General features: G+C 70.9%; 1 protein-coding gene across 7 annotated transcripts; it reads right to left on the minus strand.

The window, feature by feature from the left end:
* Positions 1-879: 879 nt before the first annotated feature.
* Positions 880-9566, minus strand: PPP1R1B (protein phosphatase 1 regulatory inhibitor subunit 1B). Of its 7 annotated transcripts, XM_064473028.1 has the most exons (10): positions 9527-9549; positions 6421-6534; positions 5137-5321; positions 3953-4013; positions 3363-3438; positions 2773-2848; positions 2461-2589; positions 1788-1859; positions 1428-1577; positions 880-1340 (listed from the first exon to the last, which is right to left on the minus strand). In XM_064473028.1, the coding sequence occupies exons 2-10, from the start codon at positions 6498-6500 to the stop codon at positions 1252-1254; spliced, it is 918 nt and encodes a 305-aa protein (XP_064329098.1). In that variant the 5' UTR covers positions 6501-6534; positions 9527-9549; the 3' UTR covers positions 880-1251. The 7 variants fall into 7 exon arrangements, with proteins under 7 accessions (XP_064329098.1, XP_064329101.1, XP_064329097.1 ...); XM_064473031.1 differs by lacking the exon at positions 6421-6534 and having other exon boundaries at positions 9527-9566; XM_064473027.1 differs by lacking the exon at positions 9527-9549 and having other exon boundaries at positions 6421-8035.
* Positions 9567-10141: the final 575 nt, after the last annotated feature.

Consider the following 10141-nt stretch of genomic DNA (forward strand, 5'->3'; position numbering starts at 1 on the left):
ACCGCCGGCCTCGGGGCTCAGCGCCGGGGGGGGGGGCCGCATGCCCAGGGCTCCGGTGCCCCGGAGGCGCCGGGGGAAGGGACACGGCGGGGACCCCCGCCACCCCGGGGTCACCCGGAGGTCCCCTAGGGTAGGTGCCCTCGGGGCAGCCCGCACCGCGGGGCGCCTGGTGCTTCCCGGGCCCGAAGCCTCCAGAGAGCCAGTAACGGGCCCGCAAAGGGCTGAACCCCGAGGAGCCGGTAACGGGGACTCACTCCCAGCACTGACCCCGGACCGGGGACCCCGAGGCTGTCACCCCCTGCTGCCGCGCTCCCGAGTCCCCGTCGCCCCCCAGTACCTGCTGTCGCCGCCGCCGCCGCCGCCCCGGGGCCGGTCCCCGCCGGAAGCAAACCCCGGTACGAGCCGCTTCCGGCCCCGCGCGCCGGGCCGCCGCCACCTCTGACCCCGGAAGGGAAACGCGAGACTGCGCCGGCGCCGACCATCGCCGGCCGCGGGCGGGGGGGAGAGACTATTCCCCACCGAGGGGGGGTATCGGTGGGGCTGGGATGGACCATTCCCCACCGGGGGGGGGGTCAGTGGGGTGGTGGAGAGACCATTCCCCGGGGGGGGGGTCAGTGGGGCTGGGACGGACCATTCCCCATCGGTGGGGGGGGTCAGTGGGGTGGGGGAGAGACCACTCCCCACCGTTGGAGGGGTGTCCATGGTGGCACCTGGGTCTGACCCCATAGCCCTGCCCCACAGCTCCCCGCTCTGGCCCCCAGGTGCCCAAATCGCCCCCTCCATCCCCTGTCCCCCCAGACATGGGGGTCAGGGCCCCCCAGCCCCCACCCCTGGTCCGCTCCCCCCCCCCCCCCCCCAAAGCAAGCTCCAGCCTCTCTGTACAGCCGTTTATTGCGGGTGGGGGGCTCTGCTCGATGGGGGGCGTTGGGGGGGGGGCAGGAGCCGGGGGGGGCCCAGACCCCCCCAGCACCCGGGGGTCCCGGCCCCAGCTCCTGCCCCGGCAGCCGGGGGGACACGAGGCCTCGCCGGCCGCTGCCGTGGGGCTCCCCGGGGACGGGACCCCCGGAGCGGGACGGAGGCGGCCATGGCGTGCGGGGGGCTCCGGCACGGCACGGCCCGGCACGCGAAGCGCAGGCAGGGCAGGCAGCGGGCGAGGGGTCAGCCGGGGCTGGGCGGGGGGCGATGCTGGCGAAGCTGCTGCGGCCGGGGGGGGGCAACCGGGGGGGGCCGGTGCCCGGTGCCTGGTGCCGGCTAACTGGTGCCCAGCGGGAAGGTGGGCGAGTGGCGCTCGGTGCTGATGGGGCGCGAGGGCACCTCTGCGAAGCCGATGTGTCGCCGCTCTGGGGACGGAAAGGTGGCGGGGTCGGGCCCGGGACCCACCGGCACCGGAGCCACGAGGGACGGCGGGGGGACAACACCCCACGTACCCCCGGTGCCACCATCCTCCTGCTCCCGTCCCGCCTCCTCCTCGTCACCCTCGGCTCCCTCGGGGTCCTCGGGGATCTCCGACACCGTCAGCGACTTCAGGTCCTCCCCGCGCTCCTCTATGCCGCCGGCGAAGGACACCTTCTGCCCGCCTGCGGGCAACGAGGCGGGTGGCCCCCAAGGACCCCCCGGCTCCGGGGGTCACCCTGCTGCAGTGCTGGGGGGGGGACAGGTCCCCGAGCCCCGACACCCACCCAGCATCCCCAGGCGAGGGGGCCGCAGCGGGTGGGTGGGCAGCCCTGTCCCCCCAACGAACCCGTCCCATCGCCATCCCCGTCCCCATGGCGGCCCCATCCCATTACCTTTCCGCTTGTGCGCCTTGGGGCCGGCGGGGAAGTAGCTCCGCTCGGCTCTGGCCTGGCTCCCCAGGGCTTCTCAGGTGGGTGATGATGAGCCGGAGGCAGAGGAAGGCACGTGCAGCACCGGGGCACCGCCGGAGCCGGCAACCGACACGTCAGCCGAGCGGCCGGGGGTCCGGTTGGCATCAGCACGGACCCGGTGGGGGACCGAGACACAGCCCGGCGGGGGCATGTGGTGGCCCCCGCTTAGCCCAGGACGAGTGGGCAGCAGGTCCAGGCAGCACCAGGAGTGGCCACCCTGTGTCCCCCCACAGGGCACCCACCCTGTCCCCAAGGGCTGTGAGGGATGGTGGCACCCATCCCCGCACCCCTGGACTCTGGCAGCCCCATCCCCACATCCCCACAGTTCTGGCAGCCTCGTCCCCATGTCCCCTGGGCTCCAGCAGCCTCGTCCCCATGTCCCCTGGGCTCCAGCAGCCTTGTCCCCATGTCCCCACATCCCACAGGCTGCAGCAATCCTGTCCCCATGTCCCTGGGCGCCAGCAGCCCCATCCCCACGTCCCCGCATCTCCGGGGCTCCAGCGTCCCTGTCCCCACGTCCCCCAGATTCCAGCAGCCCCATCCTTGTGTCCCCCAGGGTCCAGCATCCCCGTCCCCCATCCCATGTCCCCCTCACCAGGCTCCAGGGCGCTGTCGGGGTCACAGGCGTGGGCCAGCTCATGCTCCCCGTCATCACCCTCCCCGTCGGAGCTGTCACCCCCGGCCAGGCCACTCTCCAGGTGGGACTGCACGATGCGCTGCACCGCTGGGGAGGCATCAGTGTGGGGACCCTGCTCCGGGCACCAGGAGCACTGGGAGCACTGGGGTTTCCCCACAGAGCCATGCAGCACCAGGAGAGGTGTGGGGTGCCAGCATGCCTGGGTGCCCCCAGCCCACCCCGCACAGCCCCGTGCCTCAGTTTCCCCATTCAGATGGCGCCAGCCGGTACCTTTGAGTGAGGGCGGTGTGTAGGCACACGGGTTGGTCCTCTTTGGTTTAAGCAGGCAGCCCTCACCGGAGGAGCGCTGCGGGAGGGAGCGGTGTCGGCGACGGGGTCCTGGCATCCCCCCCATGCCAGGGGTCACCGTGGCCCCAGGGGAGCCAGGCACCCCTTGGGGAGCTGGGTGCTGTGACAGGGGCCTCACAATGGGGACCCGGGATGAGGATGCTGCGATGGGGGTCCTGCAATGGCATCCCCCCCCCTCCTCGCCCCAGGACAAGGGCCCCACAACAGGGATCCCGTGTTGGGGACACCACCGCGGGGATCTCACGCTGGGGACCTTGGGGTGGTGTCCCCGTGATGGTCACAAGGCATTTTGCACCACGGCCAAACCCCACAGCCTGGCTCGGCTCCGCGTCCCCGTCCCCGTCCCCGCAGTGCTGGCGCCGTGTGTTGGTGCCGGGCAGGGAACCGATAAGCGCTGGGGCCAGGCTGGGACAGGGCAGCAGGCACCTGGGCTGCACCCCGATAACCCCCCTGGTGCCCAGGGAGCCGCGGGATGGGCGAGGGGCTCCCCGGGGGTCCCGGCGCCCACTCACCTGGTAGGGCAGGGACTCGTCCTCTGGGTCGGCAGCGCCAGGGAGAGAGGGGTGAGCGGGACAGGGCTGCTGGCACCTAATGGAGCTGGGCAGGTCCCTGCCCACCCCCGGACCCCCGCTCCAGGGGGGTTACCCTGCCCGCCAGGGACCTGCCACCGTGTCCTGTCCCACCACCATGTCCCCGTCCCTGCCACCCCATTCCATGTGTAACACCCCGTCCGCTCCCTGCCACCACGTCCCCTCCCTGATAGCCCATACCACTGGTGACACCACAACCCATCCCACCACCATGTCCCCTCCCTGCCACCACGTCCCATCCCTGATAGCCCATACCACTGGTGACACCGCAACCCATCCCACCACCATGTCCCCTCCCTGCCACCACGTCCCATCCCGGACATCCCATACCATGCATGACACCACGTCCCATCCCTGCCATGATGTCCCATCCCTGCCACCCCATCCTATCGCTGACACCACGTCTCATCCCTGCCACCACCTCCTGTCCCCAGACCAGACGTCCCCTGCCACCACGTCCATCCCTGCCCCGTGTCCCATCCCCGGCCGGCACCAGTCCCTGCCCCACTCACCTGGGGAGGAATGTTCGGAGAGCTGGAAGAGCATGGCCGGCGTGGGCCTCCGCCGGCGGATCTGGGGCACAGCGGGGTGTCACCGCTCGGGGATGCCCGGGGTCCCCTGTCCCCTGCCCTGCGCCCCAGGACTGAGGCCCCATGCACATGCCTGCATGCGTGTGAGCGTGTGCCTGTGTGTGAGCATGGGTGCGGGCAGGGTCCGTGCGGGGCCACGCACCCACCCTGCACAGGGGGGAGCACCCAGCCCAGGGCTGCTGGCAGGGAGCAGGGGACGGGGGCACCCAGCTCTGGCTGGGGCAGGGGTCCCCAGTATGGGGTCCCCCCTGAGGCAGCGCCACTGAAGGGTGCAGTGCCCCACAGAGGGGCCCCATCCCAGGGTCCCCACAATGTCCCTGGTCCCTTCCAACCCCACGAGAGCCCCAGCTCCTGCCCGTCCCCTCTGTGGGGACTCTGGGTCCAGTGTGTGCTGGGGACGTCCCCTCAGGCTGGGCACCGTCCCCCAGTGTGTCCTGTCCCCTCCATCCCATCCCTTCCCTCCCGTCCCATCCCTGTCCCCATCCTGACCCCTCTGTCCCGTCCCTTCCCTTCCCTCCCGTCCCATTCCTGTCCCAGCCCTTGTCCCTGTGTCCGCCCTGTCCCCCTGCACAACTCTCCCTCCGCACAGGACCACAGCTCACACAGGGACCTTGGAGTTCCCTCATCCTGTCACCAGCTCTCCCCCGTCCCATCCTGTCCCCACATCCAGTCCTGTCCCTCCCATCCCATCCCTCCTGTCCCCTCTGTCCCCTTCAATCCCCCTTGTCCTGCTCTCCCTGTCCCATCCCATCCCTCCCATCCTCTGCCTCTGTCCTGTACCCACTGTCCCCCGTCCTGTCCCCTCCCATCCCCTTTGTCCCATCCCTCGGGTCCCCTCCTGTCCCATGCCCTGTCCCCTCCGATCCCCCTGGTCCTCCTTCTCCCAGTCCCATCCCATCCCTCCTGTCCCACTCCGTCCCCATCCCGTCCCGTCTGTCCCCGTCCCTCCCACGAAACCCAGCTCACAGCAGCACCTTGGGACTCTCCATCCCCCCCACCCCTCCGGGTCACGCCGGGGGTCCCTCGTCGCCCCTCATCGCGCTGCCGGTGACCTCGGGGCAACGAGGGACCCCCGGCGTGACCCCCATCCCGATGTCCACCCTCACCATCTCGACGGCGCGGGGGTCCAGCTGGCTGGGGGGTGCCGGCACCGAGAACTGGATCTTCTTGCGGTCCTTGGGGTCCATGGCCTCGACCACGCGTCACCGGCAACGCCGCTGCCGAGGCGGGGGGTCTCTGCCGCCGGTGCCGAGCGGAGTTCGGTAGCACCCGGGGCTCGGTACGGCGAGGACTGAGAGCAGCGGGAGGTGGGGAAGGCTGAGCCGGTGAGGAGGAGGAGGAGGAGGAGGAAGGAGAGGGAGGGAGGACACGTCTCCTACAAGGCACTGAATTATTCATCCCCCCGGGTAGGGGGGCTGAGGTCGAGGTAATGAGCCCTTGGGGAGCCCCTGAGGGGTTTCAGCCAACGCGTGAGGGGCCCTTAACCCCTTCCCTGCCAGGGGGGTGGCCCCCAACTGCAGTGGCCAGGTGGGACGGGACGGGACAGGCATGGGAACGGGTGCCTCCACGTGATTCCACGTCCCTTGTGCCTCAGTTTCCCCACAAAGCCACAGGCAGGGCAGGCAGGGGGCAGGGGCACTCTCCCCCTCGGAGGGGCAGCAGGAAAATCCCTCCCAGCTGCTCTGTGCCCGACAGGCACCCCACTCCCACTCCACAGGACAGGGACACTGCTCCTTCAGGGGTGGGATCCCTGGCGGGATATGGCCAGGGGACACCTGCAGGGACACGGGACCCCCAAAACTTCCCATCACCTTTGTGCTGGGGGCTCCCCCACCGCCGCCAGCCGCAGCCCCGGGGACATGGGGGTGGGCTGAAGGCAGGGGACTGTCCCGCCCCCCCCCCCCCCGGGGCTGTGCCCGGCTGCCCCGGCTCTGCCCCAGCTTTCAGTGTTTTTTCTGGTGGAAAATTCCACCAACCCCAAAGTTTCCTCCTGGGAAATAAGGGGATCGTCCCCCCCCCGCCACAGCCTCCAGCACTGCTCAGCACCGGTGCTCGGCGCTGCACATGCCGGGCTCTGCCGCAGCCCTGCCAGGAGGGACCCGGGCATCGGGGACACCTCTCCCAGCCCCGCTGCGGGGGGACAATTGGGGGGTCCCCATGCAGGGGGACAGTGGGGTCACCGGCAGCCGGATGGGTGGCACCCATCCTCCTGCGGGGCGTCCTGGCCAGGGGCTGGAGCGGTGTCGGTGGCGTTGGGGCTGAGGAAGCTGCCTCTGAGGAGGAACGAGGAAGGGGGAGCTGGGAGCTGGCTCCGGCCCCCGGATCTGCCGGTGCTCCAAAGGCTGCAGGTGGCCGTGGGCCAGCAGCCGTCGCTCCAGCAAAATATTTACCCGAGTGGCACCGTGCCATGGACCAGCCTCCCGCCCGCCCGGCCCTGCGCGGCAAAGCGCGGCAAAGCCCGGCTCTGCATGGCGAAGCCTGGCTCTGCATGGCGAAGTCCGGCTCTGCATGGGAAAATATGGCAAAGCTCGGCTTAGCATAGCAAAGCTGGGCTCTGCTCAGCCAAGCTTGGCTCTGTGGTACAGGGCAGCCCCACGTGGCAGTGCCCAGCCCCACAGAGGGGACTGCGAGGCCAAGCCAGGGGGACAGGGTGCGGGGTCCCGTGGTCACCCTGTGCCCATGCTGCCCCACGTTGGGGGTCCCCGTGCCAGGCTCTGAGCGTTGTCCCCGTCCCCATCCCGGCGTGGGACCCGAGTTGTTATGGCAACAGGTTCCCGGGCTCCTTCCCGCTGCCGTTCCTGTTCCTCCCACCCGCGAAGGCGCCGTGTGAGGGGGTGGCCAGGCCCCCTCCCCTCTCTGCGCTGCCGCAGCGGCAGCACCCGCAGCCCCCTGGGATCGGCACACGCCGCCCGCGCCCGCACCCACGCAGCCTGCGCCCACGGGTGGCACTCGCAGCTCGGTGCAGGGGGGTACTGCACCGGGCCCGGCACTGTGCTGGGGAGGGGATGCGGTGCCTGAGACCCCCCAGTGCCACGTGGCTCCGGGCACGTGTGCCCCACACGGTCCCGCTCCTCGCCGGGTCGGCCCCATCGTGGCACCGTGGGGACCAAGGCTGCTCGGCGGTGTGCAGGGGCAAAGCTTGTGCCACACCGTGCCATGCCGTGCCCGTCCCTGTGCCATGCGGCGGGAGCTGCAGCTCCACGCAGCAGCGAATCCTCCTGCAGAGAGAGTAAAAATAGCAGCAGGTTCGGGGAAGCGGCGCTCGCCGCCTCGCCCCCCACCAGCGGGCACCGGCGAGGAGCCAGAGCCATCGCCCGCCGGCGGAGCGACGACGGGGCCGCAGGGACGGCCATGGCGGGGACGCGGTGTCAGAGGGGCAGGGTGCCATGGGGCTGGGGCCGCAGGGTGCTTATGGGGCTGGGGTGTCGATGCGGATGGGGCAGCACAGGGGGATGGGGGCTGCGGGGATGGGGCGTCGCGGGGATGGGGAAGCACTGGGGCAGGGTGTGGTGGGGATGGGGCACAGCAGCGATGGGACACAGTGGGGATGGGACGCAGTGGGGACAGGACACCGTGGGGACGGGGCACCATGAGGATGAGGCACCATGAGGATGGAGCATTGTGGGGACAGGGTACGCTGGGGACGGAGCGTGGTGGTGACGGGGTGCGCCAGGGATGGGGCACCGTGGGGTGGGAGCAGCGTGGGGACAGGAGGATGCAGGGGATGGAGTAGCATGGGGACAGGGTGCCCTGGGGACAGGGCATCGTGGGGACAGGAGGACACCAGTCCAAAAGGTGAGTGCCGGGGGGCGGGGCCTGTGCGGTGGGTGGGTGTGGCCGTGGGTGGGCGTGGCTCGAGGGGGTGGGGTCGGTGGGTGCCGGTGCCCCCCCAGTGCCCCTCACCCTGGGCATCCCCCTTCAGACGCCTGAGTCCCCTGCCCGGCCATGCGGGAGGGGCTGCCGAGGAGGGGGGGGTGTCACTCTGGGGTCCCCCCCGCTTCCCCCGGGCTGTGCACCCCAAGTCCCCCCCGCACCCCAGGACCCACCCTGGGTGCAGCCCCCCCGGGCACAGGGACCCTCGCCACCCCCTCGGCTCAGCCCCCACCCCCCCCCCCCGAGCTGCAGCGGGGGCGGCCGGTGCTCCCCCAGGCGCAGAGGAGGTGCCGGGAGTGGGAACACGCGTGGGAGCACGCGTGAGAACCGAGGGGGCGGCGGGCGGGGGGGGCCCCCCCGCGGGGCCTTAACCCCTTCCCCGCTGGGAGCCCCCCCACTGACAGCGCTGCAGAGGGGAAGTGGGACCTGGGGGGCGGCCCCCTCCCCAGATGGGGCTGCATGGGGGGGCCTGGGAACCTGGTCACCCCCCCCGCTGCCAATGTAGCCACTGGGGGAGGGGGGCACCCCCTCTGTGCGATGGGGAAACAGAGGCACTGAGCAGCGCTGGCGGGACTGGGGCGCTGCAACCCCATAACCCCACCGTGATGTGGGGAGGGGGCTACAACCCTCTATCGCTGGAAAGATGTGGTGGATCCAACCCTGGTGCGAGGGGGGGACACGTCCCAGTATCCCCAGTGGGACGGGGAGGGTGACCACACACCCCGGCAGGATGAGGAGGGGTCCCATCCCTTCACCCCAGCAGGGTGGGCAGGGGGCTGTGTCCCCGCGGCCCCCTGGGCTAGGCCTGGCCCCGGTGGCCTCGCCAGCCCGGTTGTGCCCGTCGGCGCTGCGGCACGCTGCCGGCAGATGTCATCCCCGGCGCGGCTGGCATGGCGGTGCCCAACGCTGGCATGGCGGTGCCCAGTGCTGGCATGGCCAGGCTGGCATGGCCGCCCCGGTGCTGGCACAGCCGCACGGCGTGCGCAGGCCTGGGCACCGGCTCAAGGGCTTTGGCACGGTGTGGCCGGAGCGGAGCCGCGGCTGGAGCCGTCCCGGTTGGCAGCCGCCAGCCCCCGCCAAGCCTCGTACCTGCGCCCACACCCCGGGGTGCTCCCGGCCAGGCTGGGACCAGGGGCTGGGGGCACTGGGGGATCTTGGGACAACACCCCTGGGGTGGGCATCCCACCCAGCACCCCGAGGGTAGGCACCCACCGGGCAGGGGGATGTGCTGGACTTCGGGGGGTCTGTGCACATGGAGCCTGGTGTTGGGGTCTGCCTGCGCCGGGAGGGTCTGAACGGTTAAAACCTTGTGGGGGGGATATGGGGAGGTGCAAGTCAGGGGGTGCTGAGGAGGGAGGGGGGTGCAGGGGTGAGAGGCAGCCCGCGGGGTCTCCCCTCGCAGGGGGATGTCAGTGGTGGCCATGCCTCAGTTTCCCCACCTGTAGCACGCGCCCTCCGCGGCCCGAGCCCCCAGCCGCCGCCTCCCCTGAGAAGTTGTGACCCCAGGGGACCATCCCTGTGCCCCTGAGATGCCCTGCCGGGGGGGCTGCCAGCCCCGCTCCCCCCACCCTGTCCCTATTAATGAGACCCTCCCAGGGAGGGGGCCCGGCCGCCAGCACAGACCAGTTTGCTGCCTCCATTCCCAGAAGAAAGAATAAAGTTAAAACATCTGTTAATTTATAAACCAATTTAACCATGACTGGTTAATAAATAGCTACCAGCTGCCAACCCCCCACCCTCTGCCCGGGCGAGGGGCGAGCGGGGAGCCGGGGATGTGCAGCCGGCCAGGCTCGCCCGCTCTCCCCACGGCCCCCCAGTGTGATTGTCACTTGTCCCAGTGGGGGTGTCACTGGGGTTCCCGGGGGATGCAGCTGCCCTCAGGGCAGGATTTGCCAGGGAGAGCCTGGTGCCCATGGGGAGGGGGGCACAGCCACAGCGCCCGGGGGTCTGGGCGAGGGGAGTCAGGTGCAAATCCATAAGGGAGGGACATATGGATGAGCGTGGCCAGGCTGGGGACGGTGCCCGGGTGGTGGCTCTGCTCGTGGCTCGTGCGGGGAGGGACGGGGACGCGGGGACACGAGCCCCTGTGGGTAGGGGCTGCCCTGCTGCGGGGTGGGGTGTTTTAGTGGGTGCTGGTGTGGTGGGAACCGGTGCCTGGGTGCGCGTGCACGCGTGTGCCAGGGCCGCACATATCTGTGCACAGGAGTGTATGTGTGCATGTGTGTGTGTGCCAGGGCT

Source organism: Phalacrocorax carbo, chromosome 25 (assembly GCF_963921805.1).
Source record: "Phalacrocorax carbo chromosome 25, bPhaCar2.1, whole genome shotgun sequence".
NCBI lineage: Eukaryota > Metazoa > Chordata > Aves > Suliformes > Phalacrocoracidae > Phalacrocorax > Phalacrocorax carbo.

What these genes read in the sequence shown, in the direction of transcription:
- PPP1R1B (XM_064473024.1), bottom strand. Translation starts at nt 5,428, where the DNA reads ATGAATAATTCAGTGCCTTGTAGGAGACGTGTCCTCCCTCCCTCTCCT. An exon ending in CTCCGAACATTCCTCCCCAG is followed by an intron (nt 3,439 to 3,952) that starts GTGAGTGGGGCA and finishes CAGCTCCATTAG; the next exon opens with GTGCCAGCAGCCCTGTCCCG. An exon ending in GGAGGATGGTGGCACCGGGG is followed by an intron (nt 1,341 to 1,427) that starts GTACGTGGGGTG and finishes TTCCGTCCCCAG; the next exon opens with AGCGGCGACACATCGGCTTC.